The sequence below is a fragment of the Canis lupus genome, chromosome 1, assembly GCF_011100685.1.
Source record: "Canis lupus familiaris isolate Mischka breed German Shepherd chromosome 1, alternate assembly UU_Cfam_GSD_1.0, whole genome shotgun sequence".
Classification (NCBI taxonomy): domain Eukaryota; kingdom Metazoa; phylum Chordata; class Mammalia; order Carnivora; family Canidae; genus Canis; species Canis lupus.
This window is the reverse complement of record NC_049222.1, coordinates 43,105,245-43,129,215: the sequence shown is the minus strand read 5'-3', so window position 1 is coordinate 43,129,215 and position 23,971 is coordinate 43,105,245. Positions and strand designations below refer to the sequence as shown.

The 23,971-nt window shown below is 33.1% G+C and overlaps 1 protein-coding gene across 14 annotated transcripts in view; it reads left to right on the top strand.

Annotated features, from left to right (window-relative positions):
- The window catches only part of SYNE1 (spectrin repeat containing nuclear envelope protein 1), a 449,233-nt gene that overhangs the window by 110,473 nt on the left and 314,789 nt on the right, over positions 1-23,971 (top strand). For 11 of the 14 annotated variants that reach the window (XM_038526348.1, XM_038526340.1, XM_038526345.1 and 8 more), the window contains exons 5-13: positions 513-596; positions 6,438-6,458; positions 6,924-7,016; positions 8,057-8,235; positions 12,568-12,764; positions 13,858-13,967; positions 17,259-17,309; positions 20,645-20,752; positions 23,650-23,787. In XM_038526348.1, the coding sequence (XP_038382276.1) occupies positions 513-596; positions 6,438-6,458; positions 6,924-7,016; positions 8,057-8,235; positions 12,568-12,764; positions 13,858-13,967; positions 17,259-17,309; positions 20,645-20,752; positions 23,650-23,787 (981 nt within the window). The remainder of the gene's footprint in view (positions 1-512; positions 597-6,437; positions 6,459-6,923; positions 7,017-8,056; positions 8,236-12,567; positions 12,765-13,857; positions 13,968-17,258; positions 17,310-20,644; positions 20,753-23,649; positions 23,788-23,971) is intronic. The other 3 variants (XM_038526343.1, XM_038526347.1, XM_038526344.1) reach the window with 2 other exon arrangements.

The window sequence follows — 23,971 nt, the reverse complement described above, 5'->3', positions numbered from 1 at the left end:
AGTGTTACTGATATTCTCAGTAACCTTTCATGTTAGTATGACTGAAAAAAGAAATGGTGTGTGACCAAGTCTTTTTTTAAAGACTTTTTTTTTTTTAAAGGAGTTTTAGGTTTACAACAAAATCGAGAGGAAAGTGTAGAGATTTCCCATATATCTCTGGCTCCCACACATGTACCAAGAGCAGTTTTCATATAAATGTTTCCTAACATATAGGAGGGACGGTCTCAATAGATGGCATGGGAATTTTGCAGACTTCTGCTCTTGGCATACAGAAACCTGACAGGCACATGCACCAACAGATAAGTTGGGAATGAGTCTTTGTTGAGTAAATTAGTACACCTTCCAAGTGCTGTGGGGATAATGCTCCTTTGTGTGTCTACTAACTTTTATAGAAATTGAATAATATTGTTCTTGAATATTCTTTGAATATATTTTAATCCATTTAAATAGATTTCATAATTATCTTTTTAATGTGTGCATTTTTATTTATTCCTATTCCTTCCTGTTTATAGCCTTGTGAACAAGGACGCCGTATGAAGCGGATCCATGCTGTTGCTAATATTGGCACAGCACTCAAGTTCCTTGAAGGAAGGAAGGTAAGAGAGAGACAAAACAAAACACCTTTTTAAACAAGAAGGCATACTAATGTTTTTCAGTGTTGGCTATGCAGTAAAAACAGTGCATGTAAATTATACAGCAAAAGATGCAACATTATTGTAAAATTATTCTAGATTTATAGAAAAGTGGCAAAAAATGGCAGAAAGATTTCCTGTCTATACTTTGACCAGCTTCCTCTAATGCAATGAAGAACTTACATAATATATACATTATTATATGTATAAAATATATATCCCACAATTATTAAAGAATGAATTTTAATGTGGTGTGATACCATTCATTAAAGCATAGACATTAGTCTAATTTCATCCATTTTTTCCACTTATTTCTTACTTCTCTCAAGGATCCAATCCAGTAACATTCCTTGAATTTAATTGTCGTGTCTCCTTGATCTCTTCCATTCTACAACCTTGTCTTTCCTTGTCCTTCATGACCTTGATAGTAGCTGGTGATCAGTTATTTTGCAGAATGTCTCTCAATTTGTGTTTGATGTTTTCTCGAGATTGAGGTTATACATTTTTGGCAAGAATTCCAAGGAAATGATGTATTCTTCTCAGGGCATCATGTTAGCGCATATAGAATTCTGTTACGTCTTATTGGCTGGTGATGTTAACCTCAATCACTTGGTAAGGCTTTCTGCTATATTTTTTATGATAAAGATACTATTTTTTTCTTTATAACGAGGAACAATTTAGGGGAAGTAATTGAGATTATGCCAAATCCTACTTGTCTGCAAACTTTGCTCACTGATTTTAGCATTGATCGCCTTCAGTGATTGTTTCTGTAATTATCTAATGATGATTTCGTTTCCCTCAGTCCTTTCACATGTATTAATCGAAATTATTTTGTAAGAAAAGGTTGTCCTTTTCCCCCCTCCACCATTTATTTATTTATTCAATTATTTACTTTGGCATGAACTTATTTTATTCTATAATTGTAATCCAATCCTACAATTATTATTATTGTCATTATTATTACTATTATTCTTCTCAAATCATTCCAGCTTTGGCTATTAAGAGTTCCTTCAGGCTGGCTCCTGTAACTCTTTTGACACAGCTCCATATGTTTCCATGCATTTCCTCATTTTCCAGAACTACAGATTTTCCCCATTTATCTCATATGTTCACTACCCCAGTTCTAGAATCAACCACTTCACTAAGCAGGCTTTTGTTCCTTTTATTAGTGAGAGACATTTAGGTGCTGGTATACTCATTGCTACTGAAGTTTCATTCCCCCTGGGGCCTCTCAACAGACAAATCTAGGAAATATGAATGCTTACTAACCCAGGATATGCATCTGTGTGTTTTCTCTCTCCCCTCTTGCCTCCTTTCTGTGTGTGTGTGTGTGTGTGTGTGTGTGTGTGTGTGTGTGTGTATGTACCATTAGTTTAAACTGATACTACTGTTTCCAGTCCAGTGCCGCAAGGTTCATTATAGCCTTCTATGCTTATTTGCTGCTTTTTTATCTGACAGCGAGAAACCTGGCCCTCACCTACAATGAATTCACCTCTTTTTTAATCCTCATATAGACATAAAATTGTTTAAGAATTGCTCACCACACTCCTGTGAGAAATAGATTTGTTCTTTTGGTCTTTGATATTACAGCATTCAGTCAAAAGACTATTTTTCCAAATTTGCTTAGGTTACTTCTGCTTTTTCATTCCCTTCAGTGTGATTTTGTTAGCCATTAGTAATTTAGTTAGGTAATCAAGATATATTCAGTTTTGAAGAATACCCCCTCATACACACATACATTTTAGTTAACTTTAGTTATTATGATTATTTTATTTTTTATTTTGAGGAATGAGACATTACTGCGATTCCTAGAGTATAAGTTATGCTTAGAGAAGGCACCCCCTCTTTATCCTTGCTATTCTATTCTCATCTCTCTTTCTTCCATTTCCTCTCATCTTAGGGAACCAGTCTCTTTAGCTTCAGATTGATTCTTCCAGCATTTCTTTTGCACTAATGAGCAGATGTATTTTCATCCACCATCTTTTTTTTTTTTTTTTTTACATGAAGGGTAACATCCTATAATACACTCCTCCACTTTGCTTTTTTCATTTAACAGTGTATCCTGGAAATTATTCAGAACAATTCTTGAAGATCTTCCTCATTCATTTTCACAGGCTGCATTCACTATCTGGATGTGCCAGAGTCTATTCAACTACTCTTCTATAAAGGGGCACTTAGGTTGTTTCTGGTATTTTTCAAACACAATGATGCAATTAATGGCTGGCTGTCCACAGTACTTTCACACTACTAGAAGGGTATTTTCTGAGTAAATTCCTAAAAGTGTGATTGCAGAGTCAAAAGATAAATGTATATGTAGTTTGTTAGGTATTGCCATATTTCCTTCTGAATCAGTTGCACCAACTGATTTAGATTTAGCCTTTTCCTGACTTATGAGAATTCAGGTGTCTGTGTTTGGCAATACCAAAACCAGCTTTATAAATGGATATGCAGATACTCCTGGAAAACAGAATGATTCAACTATTTCCTTCAAACTCTATCTGCACTAAATTCTTTTACTTACTGCCCAAATGCATATTTGAATACTTTCTATTTTAAGAACTCTGGAAAATACAAAAAACTTGATTCTGCTGGTTGAACAATATGTATTTTGATCAGTTGATACTATTATAAAACAATATAAAGTCCACTCAGTTGTGCAGATTCCATGCCAAAAAGAGAGTCTGGACATTAAGATGATGTAGAAAAGCAATATTAGCTTCTTATAGAATATTGGACATTGTTTCTGGATCACTAATATCATTATTAATGGAGTGTTTCTCTTCTTCCAGCTTCCTCCATGAATTTTTCATAGAAAGCTGATAAAACCATGTTTAACAAGATATTTATAGTTTTCCAAATCATTCAGTCTTCCATTTTACCTATATAACAATGATGTCTTATTTTGTTCTGAGCTATCCTTTATTGGCTAGAATATAAAAACAAAATTCCTCTTATTAATGTTTTGGAGAAAATTTAAGAACTTAATGTATAAAGCATTGTTTACAAAGAGGACCAAAAAATCTTATTTTCACAGACTTGTTTTATCCAAGGTCATTTTCACAAAACAGCCTTAAGTAATAAAAATTTGACTGTGGGGAGGAATAAGTTTTTAAAGATTTTTTTGGTGCCCACCTTCTCACTATTTATTTTAATTTTTTAAAAATAATAATTTAAGAACTTATGTTTCAAACATATTTTTAAGAATTTTAAGAACATGTTTTTGATCTTTGGACTTACCTTGCCCTCCATTTATATTTTTTTCCTTAGATAATGGAAAATTAATTTAGTCCTTGGATTCTAGCTTGATTTAAGGAATAATGAGGGCACTCCTAAAATTTTACTGGAGAAAACCCTACCATTGTGTTTATTTTCCACTTGTTTACAGGGCAGTGGAAAAAAGCATACATTACTACTTGTTAGGAACCCTGTAAATGTGACTCGAATGATCTGGTGCCATTTCTACCAGTTTTTTTCTCCAGTGAGGTATCAAGTAAACAGTAACAAAAGGAGCCAACCACTGATTAACGTTCCTAAAACTTTGCTTAGTGCAGACTAGGGACATAAATTTAGACTCTTATGAAGTCAGATAGGTGATCTTGAAGATGAAGTGAGTTAGAGGTTACCCATAGAAACAGGAGAACTGAGCAATCTTGGGCCCTGTCTGGAAAACAAAGTGAACATTCAGTTCTGACTATAGTTGCCTCAGTGAAATGCAAGCACAGGGATCCCAGATTTTCCACTTCAACAAGAAAAGTCAGCAATCTGGATTTTTATTGAAATCTAATTATTTGTTTAAGTTATTTACTAAGTAATGCAGATAGTTGGCTACCTGTATCACTGGTTAGAATGACTCACTTGACACCTCATGGTAGAAAGTAACTAGTATAAAGTGGCAACGCATCCATTTGTTTGGTTTCCCAATTTAGCAAGAAAAGCTAGTAATCTGGAGTCTTAATTTAAATTTATTCCCAAATAATTTGAATATACTTTTGAAACATCTGTGGGCCTTATATTAGTCTGCTATGGCTACCATAGCACTAGCACAGACTGGATGGCTTACATAACAGAAATTTATTTTTCACAGTTCTGGAGGCTGGAGGTTTAAGATCAAGATACCAGCAGAGCTGGCTTCTTTGTTTCTTCCTGTTTATAAACAGACACACGTACTCACTGTCTCCTCACATGGCTTTTCCTCTGTGCAGATGTGGAGAGAGAGAGCTCTGGTGTCTTCTCCTCTTCTTATAAGGACACCCACTCACATTATCTCATTTAACCTTAATTACCTCCTTGAGAGCCCTGTCTCTAAATACAGTCACATTGGGGGTTAGGGCCTCAACATGTGAATTTGGGGGGAACATACATCAGACAATATGGGTCTCTGGTTTGCAAAATCAAACCTCAGATGACATGGGCCAAGTACAGTTGTCTAGTATGGGATTTTCAAACACTGACATGCACCAGAATCAATGAAACCTAGAGGTTTTGTTAAAGCATATGCTTGGGCTGCACGCCCAAGGTCAGCAGGTCAAAGGTGAAGTCCATCAATGTGATCCCATTCTCTTTCTGGTTTCTGGGAATTCTTCATTCTCTTTCAATGTCTCTATTGCCCATCCCACACTCCTAGGCTAGTAAGAATTTAATAGGATAAGTTCCATAAACCCATAAGAATAAGTTCCATGACCCCATTATGGAACACACAGTTTTTAAGAGAAAAAATAGGTATGAAGAACATTTTTTTCTTCAGAAGTTGAACAAATTAAATATGTTAACTTCATAGTACAGGTGTAGCTAGATTGAGGAAGGAAATTGAGTAGGAAATTCAACTTGTCATTTTTAAAAAGCATGATATATAAGGAAAGAGAAATAATCTTCTCTTTATGGAATGCATTAATCTTATGGTTATTAACATGTATTATATATCTGTGCCCTGTGGATGCTAAAATGGATGTGGAGAAAATTCTGAAGAAGCTATAAACAAGAGTAATCAAAATTATTATGGACATAGCAATAGGTTCTGTCATAAAAGGTTAAAAAATGTGATGTTCTTCATTTTCCATAAACATGTATTATATGTCTCATGCTGTGCTAGGTTTAAAAGAAGTTGACACATAAGCTTGTAATCTATGGAAGTTCTCAATTTTCTTTTCTGTCTCTAAACCTGATGAATGAATTTCATCAGTGAGACAAAATTCCATAGGTATATCTCAGATTATTTACAGTAACTTTGTGCTTTTACTCTACTAGTAAATATAAACTAATTACTCCAGAGTAAAGTATTTGTGGGATGATTTTGCATCTGATACTTTTTAAAAAGTAAACCACTTACAAAATTCTGAATTTTATTATTCACAATACACTTTATTAAATCATGTTTAAGAATTATTGAGCAAGGAATCTAAGGAGTATTTAATTTTTTCTGATTTATTTAGAGATTATGGAAAGGATGATGAGCAGTTGTTAATTGTATTTTTTATTGATTGGCTGAGATAGACTTACCATATAGTCTATTTTGCTGGGACTTAGGGAGTAACATTTTTAATAGTTGAGAGGGCATTAAAGTAAAATTATTGGAGACAACTGTAGACAAGTTAACATCTATCCTGAATGCCCAAAAGTCAGGAACTGAACCCTAAAGTTCTCTTCTACTTAATTATTTCTTGGCTTTCCTTTGTCTTTATAATGTATTCCCCCAAATTATGCTCTAAATTTACTACCTACATTTTTATTCCTTTTGAACAAATAACTCTGATTTTGAAACATTATTTATATATGTATATCATCTTCTCCCTTTGTTTTTCATGTCAGTCCATGTACAGAGGATCACCGGTTAGTACAAATTTTAGAATTTTTAACTCCTGACTTTTATAGGTAAAAGACAACATAAGTTTCATGCTATTTGGTAACAAACTTCAAAGTAAGTGCATTTTCTTAAACTACTCATCACAGTTTCTTTTAAGTTCCAGTCAGCTTCTGAATGTAAACAAATAACATTTTTTTCCTGTGTGTGTTTTGTTGGTAATTCCTTGCATGATGTCACATTTTTAAAATTTTAAATAAGTTTTTGAAATTCATTATATAGTTGTTTTTGTTGTGTGCACCTAATGAATGCTCCTGAAATTTCCACTGAAACCATGTGCCTGTTTGTTTTGATGGCTCACCCTACTTACTTTTATGTACCACTACATAGGCATGACCAAATGTTATTGATGTCTAATAAAGTGCTAATTATTGAATAATTAAGGGTCTATAATCTTCTAGTACATTACTAGTACAGTTTTTCTTTTTAAACAGATTAAATTAGTCAACATTAACTCCACTGATATAGCTGATGGCCGACCATCAATAGTTCTTGGATTGATGTGGACCATTATTCTGTATTTCCAGGTATTGTACCATAGCTCCCTTTTCAGTTGATATAATGTCATGGATGGAGGTAGTGGTGGAAATTTTAATGATACTCTCATTTGCCTACCTTTGGGGCTGATTCTTAAGTGAGCAGAAACTTGACCTTCCCATATACATTGTTCTTTGTTACCAAAGACATTATATATGGAACTCCTCCCAAAGAACTGCGGTATAGGTACTCAATCTGAAAAGTGAGCAGGGCACAATGGAGATGAAATATTGGTGTATTAAGAGTTCAAGAAAATATTTGTTCTTTTCTGGAAGGGACAAGTTGTATGTTCCTATTAGACATTAAGGGGATCTAGAATAATTATTCTAGTCGTTAGGTTGTTTGAATTTTTTAAATTTTAATTTTTTAAAGAATTTTATTTCTTTATCTGAGAAAGAGAGAGAGATGACAAGTGAGGGGGAGGGACAGAAGGAGAGGGAGAAGCAGACTCCCCACTGAGCAGGGAGCCTGATACCAGGTTCTATCCCAGGACCTGGAGATCGTGACCTGAGCTGAAGGCAGACACTTAGGTTTTGTTTTATCTATTTTTTTAAAGGTTATTCTTTGGAGCAGTTTTAGATTCACAGTAAAACTGAACAAAAAGAGATTTCCCATTTACTATGTGTCTGCACAGCATGTGTAGCTTCTCCCATAACCAACATCCTCCCCTGGGGTGATACATTTGTTGCCATTAATGAACCTATTTTGACACATCATTATCATTCAAAGTCCATAGTTTACATTTGTGTTCACTATTGGTGTTGTATGCTCTATGAGTTTGGATAACCATTAGGTTTTATTTTATTCATTCATTCATGTGTTTAACAAGTATTTTTTACTGTGTATAAAGTAGTTTCAGATGCAGTGGGAAGTAGGAAGCCAAGTACAGTGTCAGCCGTGCTCTTAAGGGCTTACTTTGTCAGTGGGTGAAGGGTGGGAATTTAAATCACTTAGTTGGAAAAGTAAAACATCCAAGGAAAGAAGAACAAGATAATTCTTATGTTTTTGCCAACTGTTAACTCACAAACAGATTGAGGAGTTGACCAGCAACCTGCCACAGCTGCAGTCTCTGTCTGGCAGCACATCCTCTGTGGATAGCATGGTTAGTGCTGAGACTGCCAGCCCCCCAAGTAAACGGAAAGTGGCCACCAAGATTCAAGGAAATGCTAAGAAGGCTTTATTAAAGTGGGTCCAGTACACAGTAGCCAAGTAAGTACCAAGAGTTTGTTTAAATTTGAAACCCTTGAATAATTTGGTTACCAATTTATTACTGAGAGTCCCTTCCAATATTGCAGAATTAGAAGAGACATTTGAATGAAAGGCTTTGCTTCAGGCTGTTCCATTCTTTCCTTGAATTAAAATATAAACAGAAATCATCACTGATATTCTAGGAAAATGCTATAATCAAACTAATTCTTTCACCATTCATGTGATTGGGCCCAATTAAGTTTTTTTAACACACACTTTGGTAATTTGAGGAGTAATTATATTTAGGTCATTGTTTGGACTTCCTGTTTTATTAAATAATCTTTACACAAATAAATTAGAGATTTAAATGTGATTATCTCTTCACAAGATTGTTGAGTTCTATTTAATAATAATGGAACTAAGGCCCACATTCTGAAATAATTATATTTGCTTTTGTTTCCCAAAACTTTCTAGCAATTTTATTTTAAAATTCTTTTTCCTTGTGTCTCCTCTTTCATCTGGAATGTAAATTCCTTTGTCAACCTCAGTTTTATAGACTGTGGATTTGCTTCTGGGCATAATAAACTTATATGTGTGTACATTCATGTGATAATGATAGAAAATTATAGCTCTCAATGAGTATCTTTTCAAAGCAATTTCAAGAGCATTTTCAGTTGAGACTACCAGTATTTTGTGGTCAGATGTGGTCAGTAGTAAGATCTCTTCATAAAGAAGTTGTGTTTTTGTAGGACTTCCTAAATGACATGTAAAATTAACTTACTTTCTGTTTTGCTTTTGCATGCCTAAATCTAATTTGAATCTTACCCTCTACTTCTGAAAAATAGCTTTCAATGAGTACTTATCATTATAAAATATTAAAGCACTTAAACGTAGGGAGTTCTATTTTTAAAGTGTTTAAAGAGCAAAAATGAGAGAAAAACTAAACATAGAGAAGATGTAATTAGTGTTACTATTTTATATAGTTTTGTTTAACTTTTAAAGTGTGTTGGTGGATTTCTAATTTGGGGTATATTTTTATGATTCAACTTGTATTCAAAAATATTTCTGAAAGCAAAGCTTTGTGGCTTTTTAGAATCTGTAGTAGAAATGAAATTTTGAAAACCTGACCACATTGCTGGTATACTGTTTGCATGCCATCCATAGTGGCAATTACTAAACTCTTTTGCAGCTTAATTGAACAGAGAGAAGAAATGTACTAGGCAGGAAGAGACAGGTGACTACACACTAGGATATTTGTTATGATGCTATTGCAGCAAAATTTTGTAATAATATCAATGTGATATTCTCTTGCCCATTGCTCCACAAAACATTAAATTAACCAAAAATAAATTGATTTCTACTTAATATTATAGTAGCTTAAGGTAAACTCAAATTTTTTGAAGTTTTTCTGCCTTGGTTTTGTTTTATATATGGTGTGTTAGCTTTCAAAAATATGCAGAGGCCTAACGGCCTAAAAGTCAGTCCTGCAAACGTTATATTTGTAACATTAGTGCAAGCTGTATTTTCCTTATCTGAATAAATGTCCAGATTTATGATTCAAGGCTTTTCCACCCATCAGTGTATGAGTGAGTTTCATTTATTCTACAGCTGCATCAAGGGGAGAAATTTGGGGAGAGGACTGTTCTCTAACAAAAATTCTGTGATGAACACATAATTCCATTATACCTACCAAATTGTTGATAATTTTCCTAAAAGCTGCCTTTTTAAAAAATGCTATCTTACTATGTATTTTCCAAGCAACTTTCCTACTGATATGGATAAATACTTAACTATCTATACCTATTTAAGTATAGACATGTTTTTAAAATTATAATATATTATACTCTGTGGTCTGAATGTTTATCAGTCTCATAGGACTGAACATGACAAGAAATGACAAAATATCCAGTAAACACCAGACATATTGTCAGAATGTATTCACTGTTTTCATATAAAATTTCAAAATATGTGAGAAGTGAATAAAAACTGCTTCGGTGATATAATATGATTAAGCCTTCTCTATTGTTTTTTTACTAATTTCATTTCCTGATAGGAAATATATACTCTCAGACATAAAAGCATTAAATTATAGCATATTTGATATTTGCAAACTTGATTTTGAGATGTCTAAGAATAAAATTGTATTTCAAGACAAAAATTAATAAGATAGCAAAACAAACGAAAATCTGTATATCCAGATCCATTCAAGATGATCCATTCAAGATGATCCGTCTTGAATGATGACTTGAAGTAAATATGTATTAGCAGAAATGCATATAAACTGGATATACTTCATCACTTTAAGTGATGTGTCCAAGTTTCTGGAAGTTTGTAACACTTCTTTAAGTAACATATTTACTTTTTTTTAGAATTTATATCAAAGATTCTTAAATGAGAGACTTGAACTAAAACAAAAATTTTTAGGAATACCACCTACTGCTTTGATGTAATACGAAACATTATAGGGGTGTGTGTGTATGTTCAAAAAATACAGAAAAAGAAAATGTACTAAAACTTGAAAAATTATTCCAACAGTAATATGTAGGGAAATATTATATATATTTCTTTTTAAAAATATCTGAAACAATAAACAAGTTGAGGAAAGTCAGAAAATATCTAATACCTAATGAATATTTGCTAGCTAATTATTTATTTATACCCACCTTATTTTGTTAAAAAACAATTTGAAGTAACTGTGAACACAAAAACATTTAAAAATGTATAAGTGTAACCAAAAGGAAAATGTAGGTGGAAAAGTAAGGCAAAGCCGGGGGCAAATGTACAAAGTGAAGAGGTGACAAGAGCACAGTGACCTGCTCCACCTGTGTGGGTATTTGCCCATGTGCCAGACTTTGGCTGAATATACTGGATGCGAACTATCAGAGACAGAAACTCTGAAACAACTAAGAGGAGATACAGGATTACTTTATAATTACCGAAATCTTACAAAATTGTTTTGGAAATATTTATTTTTGAAGTTATTGATGGGATTCAATGATGCTATTTTCAGCCCAAGACGTTTTATGCAAGCTGAATGTATATTGGTATAACAGGATTTAAAGTGACTCTTAAGGTTGCAGAGATAAAATCTAAGGGTATTTACCAACTTTGTATGTTAATCAGTGTATCAGTCAAATATACCCTACACTTCATGGAAATCTTGAGATTATAGTAAAAAAAAGGGGGGGGGGGTTAGGTGATACTACCTCTGCTTCCTCTAGAAACAACTATAATGAGACTAATTTTTTTAAAAAAGAGACTACCAGAATATTCATCAATTGAATGTCATCTAATTGATCACTTTTGGAGGTCTCTAAACTTAACCAAGGAATGTTGTTCAAAGACATCTTCACAACTTCCTTTTTGGAGATGCTTTCGTATACAGTTTATATAGTTGATAAATTACATGTAAAAAAATCATTGTGAGCTTGTACACTTTTATTTTCACTAGCAGATATTACTACCAATTTGAATGAAGTCTTAATTATCGTAACTGACTTTGAATTAATCATATCTACCACAGAAGAACAGAGATTTGCCACCAGGACATTGCTGTCAAGGCAATTCCAAAAACAGATTTTAAAAAAACTATTTGATCAGTGGTGTAAATGGAAACTTGTGTGGACTTATGTGGAGTGTAGGCTCCTGTGTGACTGATTGAGAGATAGTCACATCCATTTGCATTTGTTCATTCTAAAGCATTTGATGTAATTCAGCTGTATTATCTTGGCATGTTAATATCTGTACATGTACAACACATTGTTTATCATTGTCATTAGAAATGCACTAGAGACTTCAAAAATATATAATGATGAATTACTCTCATCTTTGGTGTTTTTATAAGTTTCTTTTTTATTTTGCCTGACATGTTTTCTCTATATTAGTTTCCTTTTATTTTTTATTTCTTTAAAGATTTAATTTGTTTATTTATGAGAGAGAGAGAGAGAGAGAGGCAGAGACACAGGCAGAGGGAGAAGCAGGATCCATGTAGGGAGCCTGATGTGAAACTTGATCCTGGATCTCAGGATCACGCCCTGAGCCGAAGACAGATGCTCCACCGCTGAGCCACCCAGGTGCCCCTATTAGTTTCCTTTTAAAATGTGCTTTAAATTGAGTATCTCAGTTACTGAAAAGCTTAATATGGAAAACTCAAAGTATGGAAACAAAACTCCTTCTTATCTTGTTATCCTCTAAAATTTTTGTTTTGCTTATTTTTTTTTCAAGCAGCTAACTGCTATAACTAATTGCACATCATTGCTGAGGATTGGATTTGGCATTAGTCCTTGAGGAAAGTGCATATTATCTATTCAGAATGTGACATTAAATAAATATTTTATTTTCTATCACACTAAGGCAGACAGGAACAGAAGTAAAGGACTTTGGGCGGAGTTGGAGAAGTGGGGTTGCCTTCCATTCCGTGATCCATGCCATTCGACCAGAACTAGTGGACTTGGAGAAAGTGAAAGGGAGATCTAACCGGGAAAACCTGGAGGAGGCTTTCACTATTGCTGAAACAGAACTAGGAATCCCCAGACTGTTGGATCCTGAAGGTAAGGAGTCATTGTTTGTTCTTGTACACACATTTCAACTCTGTACGTTCCTATGTCTTAAAGGCAGAAATTACAAATGATTTCTGAGACCATATCAGAGGCCAGAAAACTTTAGGAAAGTGGAAGAAATAGTACTTTCCTGCACTGAATTTCTTTTGGAAAAATATTTGCCACTATAATGGGAGTGTCCCTAGAAATTATATCTCAGATAACAAGGCACATTACAAAATGTTAGGGCAGTTTAGTTATGTTTTGGTTTTCATGGGTTTTGTTTGTTTTGTTACATTTTTGCTCTGTAAATATTTGTAAACTCCAAATGTAATCACCTTTTCATTGCCTTTAAAAGAGTTAGGCAGAGATGATTTAAAACACTGAACACTTTTTAGGTATGCAGTCTTACCCCGTATAACTCTATAATGACTAAATTTATATAAATACCTTTGCTTGATTTTTACTGGTTTTATTTGATAAACATCTGTACACTTAAAAATATGTTTTCAGGCTCGGTATTTCCTTCAGAGTACTTGACTGTTCAAAGTGTAGTAATTTAGAGAGAATCATGCCCAAGGGAGAGTCTATCCAAGGATTTGAACATAAGGCATCTCCCTCTTTTCCAAAATAAAATTTGTGGGGATAAGATGGAGCTTCTCTATATTTGGTCAGATACAGTATAGAAGCTCTAGAGTCACGTCATTCAACACCACACCTGTAAGCTTTTTTTTTACTATCCATTCACTTCAGTTCTGAAATGTACATAGTATTTGTGTTTTATTAATGACACAGAATATCTGAATTACCAAAGAGTATCTCAGATTTCTGGTGAATTAATGTTGAGATCATTTAAATGAAACCTGCATTACTTCCTAAAATTTCTTGGTTAAAATGTGTCATATTTGTGTGTCACAACATTCCCATCATGTGTCATCCAAACTAAATTGGTCTGCCCTCCCTCGCTGTCTTGAAATACTAATTCTGTTTTTCTTCTGCATTTAGGATAGTGTCTTTTGGTATGTTAGCTAGGATTCAAAGGTTGTGTTATTAAAATATAAAGAATGCTAATTAACTTGTTCACATTTGGTTTTGGTTGTTCCAGATGTTGACGTGGATAAACCAGATGAGAAGTCTATTATGACCTATGTAGCCCAATTTCTGAAGCATTACCCTGACATCCACAACACAGGCACTGATGGGCAAGAAAATGATGTAAGTATTTTTTTCTTCAGGTATTGATAACGCACTCAATGATAGTGACTTAGATGTTTTAACATGATGCTTTTGAAAAATTGAATTTGAATACATTTTATTATTTTATTTCATTTTGTTTTATTTTATTTTGGGATGCATTGCAAAAAAGGAGCAACTGAGTAAATAATAGATATAACCAATTAGGGAGAAGATTACAGGGAAAGTTTTTTCTTGTGTATATTGGATATGTGAGAGAAAGTATTATTAATGATAAATGCTGGGCATATGACACTGATGAATTAAAACTGAGAAAAGATAGCCATGTTGGGAAATCCAGTTAGTAGTCTGAAGATTGAAGTAATTTTATATCCAGCATGTCATGCCTCTAGAGCTGGAGCCCTCATATTCTTTTCATTCTGAGAAAATCTAATTTTGACTTTTAGGTTTATTATATAAGTCACTACTCAAAACGAACATACAAAAGTAAGGCAAACTTGTAAAAGTCCTAATTGTTCAGGACCTTTCCATTTTTTTCAGCCTCTCAATAGTTTAAATAACATTTATATTTTTCATACTGCTCAAATGACATGTTCATTGTCATAATAAAGAAAAAAGTGAAAAAAAAAACAAAAGAAAATTATCTGTACTTGATTTTCTAGAGAGACCCTATTCTAGAAAAAAATTAATATGTTGGTATAAGTTTCCAACATTTTTCTATATATATGTTGACACGAATAATGTTTTAACAAAAATAGAATTATAATATACATATAATTTCATCATTTTTTTTTCTGTTAACATCATAGAAAACTCTTCCTATGCCATTCTTTCCAGGACATCATCTATATGTATATGTACAATAAGTTATCCAATCTTAATTGTTGAAAATTTCTGAATTTTTGCCATTATAAAAAGTACTTCCATTAACACTTTTATAATAAAACATTGTTTTATTATTCTTCCTTAAATGTGGAATTTCTAGGCTAAAGTGCATGTAGATTTTTAATGCTTTTTTGAATTTTACTTTTCAAATTTTCCTGCAGAAAATTTGTCCCACTTTATACTCTAGCCACACACCAGAATACCTATTTTCCTAGACTTTAACAATGGACATTTCCATTCTTTTAATTTTTAAGTATTATTATTATTCTTTAATTATAGAGAGGCGGATTTACTATTGAATTTAAAATTAATTATAAGATAGAATGACATCAGGGAGAGAAATAAATAGAGTTTTCATGAAGTGTTTTTTAAAACTATTTGTCTGACCTCATCGCTCAGTTCTCAACTAGAATTTTCAAAACATTTTGAGATTATAATGAAAAGAAACAAGAAAGCAACAAAAAACTTAATATGTTTTCCAAATAGAAACAGGTCTAAGAAAGGAAAAGGCTAAGGAATGGCTCATAACCCCAAATTTTCAAATAGGCAAAGGCATTACACAATAGAAATCTGTGACTTCATAAAAAATTAACTTAAACAATGGTAACAGGTGTTTCCTAGGTTACTTGGATGAAGTTAATTTGACATTTGATAGAACTACATTAGTTTTTTTAAAAACTATCATTTCAGGAAACCTGTTTTGTTCCTTGACAAGATTCAGGCACAAACATTGACCACCCGAGTAACTTATCCATAGTCAGTAAGATAAGTATTTCTAAGAAGCACCACAGGAAGCAAAAGCAAACTATCTGTATAATTCCTAGCATAGACTGATACATGTGCTTTGGTGACATTTGGGGCTTTTCTGGGTTTTGAGAATATAATTGGGTATGGATGTTGCTGTGTGAATAAGAAACTCTATTAGAAAGCATATTAGACCTGACCCATACAGCATAGAGAAAATCAGCTTTCCATCTGATTTTCATATCACAAGTCCTTATATTACCCAATTGAATTCATTTCTGATCAAGTTTCTGAGATTGTATTCTTTTAATTTCTACGACATTGATCATCTCTCCAGATGAGTAAACTCTGTGACTGGCTAAGTCTGAGAAACAAAAGGAGGTGCTTTTGCTAATGCTCATGAGCAAGAATTTAATGCCAAAACTCCTCGAGATTTGGAAGACAGTTGTTACTGACATAAGCTTGTTAATAAGCTTTACTAAAGACGTTTAATTAAGAGATTACTTTCATTATCTAGAAAATAAATTCTGATTTTTTTTAAAGTTCCTTTATCCCTTCCTGAAAAGAGACTACATATCATTTTTCAGGGTTATTTCAAAAAATAATTTTGAGGAAAATGTATTATAAGCTTTGCCCCTTTTTAGTGTGGCATTTGTAATGTTGGGGATAAGCATCTAAAAATGAATATTTTCAATAAGAAAAGAGGAATTTTATGTATTTTTATATATTTTTCAGTTGTGTAAAGCAACTAAATGGCCACCTAATTTTATCTAGTGAAACTTTAAGATTTTATAGAGTATATATATTAAGGCTATTGATGGCATCACCTTAAAATACTTAGTATTTCTCTAAGTTTTAGGAAATAGTTCTTTTAATTCACCTTTAGAAAGCTTAGCATCAGTGCGTCTCCCAGACTTCCATTTTTTGGTGGATTTGATTGCTGTATCCTCTTTATGAGTTTATTTAAATTAGATACTTTATAGCTATGATTTTTAAATCTTTTTTTTTGTATTTTTTATTGGAATTTGATTTGCCAACATATAGTATAACGCCCAGTGCTCATACTGTCCAGTGCCCCTCTCAGTGCCGTCAAATCTGATTTTCTTATTGGAAATAGACATTGTTATGCCTATTTTAGGCCAACCAATAAAACTGATAAACTTTTTCCCTAAAGGTGTCCTTGAGTAATGAGCACTCAGTCATAAATAGATAAAATATTCCTATTAGTTCTTCTGAGCTATTAAACTTTCAGTTATTTATTCATTCATTCCTTCTTCCATTGCAACAAATACTACTGACTGCTCTCAGAAGCACAGCACCATCTTAATTGATACAGGGGTACAGAGATGCATCTTATGAGTGTATTTAAGAGAAAAGAAATGAATTAATATGCCTCTTCTTCATAGTTCACCATATGAAATGCTTAATATTTCAAGATATAAATATTTATAAGATAAATATTTCCAAAAGGTAAAATCAAACATGAAATATTAGTATACTACATTACCTTATTTTGATGCTTTCAAAGGTTATGAAAATTCTTAAAGTAACTGTACATGTAAAATTATCATCTATTTATTTATGGACAAATGCCTCTCCACTGTTTTTTTTTTCTTGTTTCCTATATAATTTTTGTCCATGATTTATATTATTTTTCTATATATTATCTTTTCATATTGTTAGGAAATACTTCCAGGTTTTCCATCTTTTGCAAATTCTATCCAAAATTTTAAGGTAAGATTTAAATAATCTTGAATTAGTGACCTCTTTCAAACATCCTACATTCCATAGTTTATTAGCCATTCCTTTGCATGTATTTGTCTTTATATACACATTTCTTTTAATGCATTAATTCTGTTATTTCCTTTTCCTTTCTAATAGAATAAATAACATAGGTAAGTGTTATTGAATGTTAGTTACGGTCTAAGCCACTCCCATGGACTAATCTTTAATTATAAGATAGCATCAATTAATTTCTTTTTAATAACAGTCACTAGCACTAATAAAAGGAAAAATTTACAATAACTTTTTGGTTTCTTTATATGTGATATGAAAAATAAAAAATAAAGCTAAAGATTTATTTTTATGTTATCAAATATTAAGCAGGAAATAATTATTTGAAAAAAGGTAAGTATTCAGTTAGCTTGTATCCTGAGTTTTATCGCATCCCTTTTGCTCAGTATTTGGTCATATAGTTTGTTTCATAAAGTTCATGACATACAAGTTTCTTTCATTAGTGCTCAGATATACTTGTGGAATTAATGATTTTGAGTTCTTTCCTAATTCCAAATTATCCTGTACTTTTTCTGTCTTTCTTTATGTTCCATATAGGCCTGAGGTTAAGGCTCTATCAACAAACTAGACTCTATGCCAACACTGGAATAAAAATGAAAAGTAACTTTATATCATGTTAAATTAATTTCTATTTTATGCTCCATGAATTGTAAGTTGATGTACACATGAACATGCTACAGAACATGTAAATATGCCTGTAAGTTTGAGTGAAAAAGAGAGAAAGAAAAAGTCATGAGAATACTGCCCAGTTGGCTGCCTGGAATTTAGGTGGTCTTCTGTAGGCAAATAGACACCCAGGTCTTTGAATGCATGTAAAAGTTAACAGTTGAAGAAAAGCCACTGGACTAACTGGGCTCTGGGAACCTAAATATTGTTTGTACAACATCTCCTCTTAAAAGGAGAATGTTGAGTGTGTTAAATAGCTACATTCTTCTTACCTTATTGCAATTTGCTTGACACTGCCCCACCAGTAAAAAGTCATTTACTAGATGAACTCTAATAGTTATTTTAAAAATATAATCTTTTCTCTCAAATGACTTTGTGAAATAATTTCAATTGGTGAGAAATAGGTACTTGGAGGCTCACAATGAAGTTCCATGCTCACTTTGATGATCTCCCCCGACCCCCCACTGAGTGGTCACATTGGCCTTTGGTACCTTGGAGGTAAACCAAGAGCATATAGTTCCTCCAACCTTGTAAGAATGTTCCATTGTGCTTTTATGGGCATGATGGTCAACCAGCAAACCATGTACCTTGGTCACATTTATCTGTTCATTCAGAGAAGCCATCTTAGGAAAAGCTTAAACTTTGGAGTTTTGGGCTCCTGTTCCATTTCTTTCTCTACTTACCTATTATACCAATAATTTATTCTACTATGATATATTGAGTGAGACTGGGTCTCATTTTTATTCCAGTGGTGTCAGACACTGTGTTAGGCTAGAGAAAAATAAGATACATAAGGGGTTTGTACTATGGGTGGAGAGGAAGAGACAATTAAGTAGATGGTACAAAATAATGCTTTTTCAGTGAATATTTGAGCTCAAGTTGTTGCAAGATCAGAGAAGTGCTCTCAAAATGTGGTCCTTAGACCTTAGATTCACCTGGAAACTTATTAGGAATACAAATTCTTGGCTTCCACCCTAGACATACTAAGCCAAGGAAGACTGAAGGTGGTGTCCAGCAGTCTTCTTTCGGAAGCCCTCCAGGTGATTCTAGTGCACAGAATCACCTGGAGGTGATCATCTTAATGTGTGAGAACCACTGGCACAGAAGAGACACTCCAACAAGACTTCTGGGTCAGAAAAAGCTTACTAGAGAGGTTGTGTCTGAGCTGAGCTCTGAAGAAGGCATTATCCAGAGGAAGATGTTTTCAGGCAGGACAAGATTGCTTTTGTGAGACTGGAAAGTGAGAAGAGGCAAGAATCATGACAGTTGTGTGCTAGTGTCTGTGCTAGATGTGCTACAGAGGTTATCTTGAATTCTTCCTCAAACTGGGGAAGCAGTGTGTGGTGTCTACTCATATGATGGTACAGCAGTAGAGAGGATTAAAATAAAATGTGTCCAAAGTCACAGAGCTGATACTTGTCAGAACCAGAATTTGGAACCAGTTTTGCCTGCCACCACAGCCATCACTCTATCTCCTCTGCCACTTAACCTGTCATCGTGATTTCATCTGTGTCACAAGGCTGTGATCAAGTGAGATGCTGTAGTTGGAAGTGACTTGTAAGAGCCAAGAACCATGTTAAATGTGTTTTTGATTACTTTTACATTTTTACGAGATAAGAAATCTTGGTGAAAAATTAGGATATTTTTCACTAAATCAATGCTATAGGCTTGTGATTATTTGTGGAAACAATTATATAAATCTCTGGATTTGGGTGGGTTTTTTTTTTTTTTTCCATTTCTGAGATGTGAGGTAGCCTGGATGCATTCATTCAGGAAATATTTTGGTAAATATTTTATAGGTGCTGTGTTACCAGGGTCTAATAATACCATATTGAGCAAAAAGAGTATTTTCTGTAATTTTGGATGAGCTTATGTTGTAATACTGAATAGAATTTTTAAATAATACTAGTCCACAGTGTTCTGTGACTGTAACTCCTTTGATTCAGTCAAAATTAATCTTATTGGAAGAAAAAAATCTCATCTGGAGTGAGGTGCAAATAACTGTGGGTTAAGAAGCACCCCCAGGCCTATGTTGTCAGTCTTATTCCAACCATTGCTCTTTTTGAGTATCTTTGTATTTAGGACATCTCCTCTTGAGCCTGCTTTCTTAATTAAATTACTGTTTATTAAAAAAAATGAAAGTAGATAGTTTTATTTTTAATGATTACCATTTTTAAAATTTATTTATTTAAAAGATTTTATTTATTCATTCATGAGAGACAGAGAGAGAGAGAGAGAGAGAGAGAGAGAGGGAGAGAGGCAGACACACAGGCAGAGGGAGAGGCAGGCTCCATGCAGGGAGCCTGACATGGGACTCGATCCCAGGTCTCCAGTATCACGCCCTGGGCTGAAGGAGGTGCTGAACTGCTGAGCCACCAGGCTGCCTGAAGGTAGATAATTTTAGTATTCAGCAAGATAATTAAGCTATTTTTCTAGAATTTAAACTTTTGCCCCTCATTCTCCAAAAGAGGTGAGGGAGAAGAGGAAGTTTTTCAGAGACAATTGGAACTTATTAACTATTCAGTGTATTCTAGAATCAGCCAGGTATTAATCAGCAATTAAATAAATGCATAGTTATTAATAAAATTGTAATATGTTCTGGTTTCTAGAGAGAAGACAGGCTAATTTTGAAGGAAACAAAAGTTTGGATAGAACAATTTGAAAGAGATTTGACAAGGGCACAGATGACAGAATCAAATTTGCAAGATAAATATCAGGTAATGTATAAGAGGCATTTCAGTTTCTTAAAACCCTTTTTATGAGTAAGATTCATATAAGTCATTTAATCTATGTTCAATCTTTTGAATGATATTAATGAGAAAAATATTTAAAGAAATAATATGTGTTATCTTAAGTTTGCATGTAATTTAATAATTGTATTTCTGTGTAAATACGTAGTTTTAAAAAATTAATACATTTATATATTGTAATATGATTGCCACCATTGTAGAGATAATTAGCACCTCTGTCACATTGCATAAGTATTTCTTTTTTTTGTGGTTGGGATAATTAAATTCTAGTCTCTTAGTAAGTTTGATGATTATAATACAATATTGTTATCTATATTTACTATAATGTGTGTTAGATCTCAAGGACTTATTTACTACTCATTGCAAATTTGTACACTTAAGTAGCATCTTTCCTGTCCCCCTATTTCACCTCCCATTCCTTAGTAACCACCATTTAACTTTGTTTTTATGAGTGTGGCTTTTTTAGATACTTACATATAAGTGATGTCATATAGTATTTGTCTTTTTCTGCCTGCCTTATTTCACTTAGGATAATATCCTCAAGGGGTCTATCTATGTTGTCACAAATAGAACGATGTCTTTCTTTCTCTTGATATTTATAGATATAGATATCTATATCTGCCACACCTCTCTTATCATTCACCCATTAATGGGCACTTATGTTTTTTCCATATCTTGGCTATTGTGAATAGTGCTGCAATAAATAAGAGATGCAGATACCTCTTCAGTATCTTATTTTCACTTCCTTTCATATACTGAGAGATAGAATTAGTAGTTTTAAATGATGTGTGTCTGTCCTGTATGTAGACCTCTGAGGCTTCATGACTTTTCTGGAGTCTTATAAATGACCCCAAACACAAACATCTGGTCATTGTCTTTCTATAACTCATGATCTTGTAGATGTCATATAAGAAAAAATAACTTCAGTGCCAAACTGAAAACTACTATGGGATAAGCCACATTTAAGAAAAGTTTGCAATATGAATGTTTGGAGTGGGCCCATTAATGGGATCAGTTTCTGTTGCAGCCTGCCTGATTCGACACTGTTGCTCTCAAATTGAGGCCAGAGGTGTTATGGCCATCCTTCAGTCTCCTTATACCACCATTACTTGGATTTGGCTTCTAATTTTCATTTCTCAGACACAAGCTCTTGTAATAGGTTTTTCCCATTAAATTGTGATTTATTGATGTTATCCTCCTATTTAAGATAGCATTGCATTTTAATGGCTAAACTATAATACATCCTAGTCCATATTATTTTTCAATCAGTTTTGCTATATAAAAAGGGGCAATGATATGAGATTCAAATGGCAGATGATAAAAGATTTAGCTATTGGCATTAGTGTACAATTTTATGTAATAATTTCTATAAAATGTGCCTGAATTTAGAAGGATGATGCCATCAATACCATATTTACTGAACATGGCAAAGCAATATATATGTGCTTAAATGTATGTGCCCTCTTTGCTTTGAAACTCAATGTAATCTTTTCTCTCAAAAATACAATTTTCTGGATGAGCTTAATTAAAAAAAGATTAAGCCAGTAAATTGAGAATAAAAATATAAGAACAGAGTGAATATACTTATTAGACCATTGGTGAGTTTTGGTTTGGTCATAAATTATAAAAAATCAATTCCAAATTATGAAATTACCTGTTGTACAGATGTTATTGTATAAAAGGAAAACAGAGTATTAGAAAAGTATGAAACAGAAACATTCCTTTCAGTCTAAAGATAATAAGCTATCTCTTAAGAAAGATTGAGAGACCATCTGAAAGCTGAACATAGGGAACATTTTCCTTGTCCCAGTCCCCAAACAGCATTTTTCTGTTTCTACTTATCAGTAAGTAGTATATTTTCCTGTTTTATTCATGCATAGAATTCTGTGGAATAAAATTGAAGATCGATTTTATGTTTTGGTATTTTTAAATTAAGTTAGAGGAAATGAAAGATAAAAGTTGTGGTAAAATATTTACTCACCGTCTCCCCCCAGTGTTCGTACTGTGAACTTACATGTTTGTTTGACCAATTTTTTCAGATGTGTTATCAGCTAGATTCTGTAAGGACATTTTCATGTTCTTTAACATAATTGCACATTTTAGTGATATTCAATTAATACTTGGCCTTGGAGTCTTATTTTAGAATTTATTAATTTAATGTAAAATGTAAAATTAAAATCACTACTTTTTTAAGGTTAGTATTAGACTTATGGTTAAGTCTACATATTACAAATTTATGTTAAACACACTATGATAAAAGAAATGATACAATAATTAACATTTTAATGGCGCAAAGTTAAAACAAAATATTATTATATAAATGGGGTCCCCTACTTTACACAGGCTTATTTTAGCATAAATTTAGATATCTTTAAGTCGGTATTATTTCGATATACATAATTTCTAACCTAAATAATTTGGTACTCTGAATAATTTGGTATTATTTTGATTATTAGCATAGGTTTATATTCCTATTTACTATTATTTCTCAATGAGTATGGACTGACACATAGATTATTTAACCAGAAATGAAAAATCTTAAGTTTTAATTCTACTTTACTACTTGTTCTTGCCAAATGACCTCTGGATTTCCTGTGGTGATAATAATAGGACATGTGGATGTTGCAAGGTTATGGAGAAATCCAGAGGAATAAAATGGAGAGAGTGTATAGCATGGGACCAGGCTCATCATCAGGGTTTGAGGAACGGTAGCTGCTATCAGGATCATGACTGTCATCATTATTATCAGCAGCATGCATTGAGTGTAATCCCAATATAAAGGATTGCTATTTAGGAAATGCGGTTTCCTTTGCATTTGCTGTTTTTGACTCATTTCCATGTTGTTGCTTCTTTTCCTCTTTTAGTCATTTAAGCACTTCAGAGTTCAATATGAAATAAAAAGGAAACAGATTGAACATTTAATACAACCAGTACATAGAGATGGTAAACTGTCACTTGACCAAGCATTGGTAAAACAATCCTGGGACAGAGTGTCCTCCAGGGTAAGTTCTCTCGTGATTAATTTCATTAAGGCTGACATAATTTAGTCAAGAACATTTTCCCTCATGTTTTCCTACACAATGATATTCCATCTAGTCCTACAGCCTATGTCTGAGGAAGGAGAGGCTTGCCTATGGGAAGTACTTGGTTTAACAACTCTTCTGCTTTGCCACCTTACATGAAGTT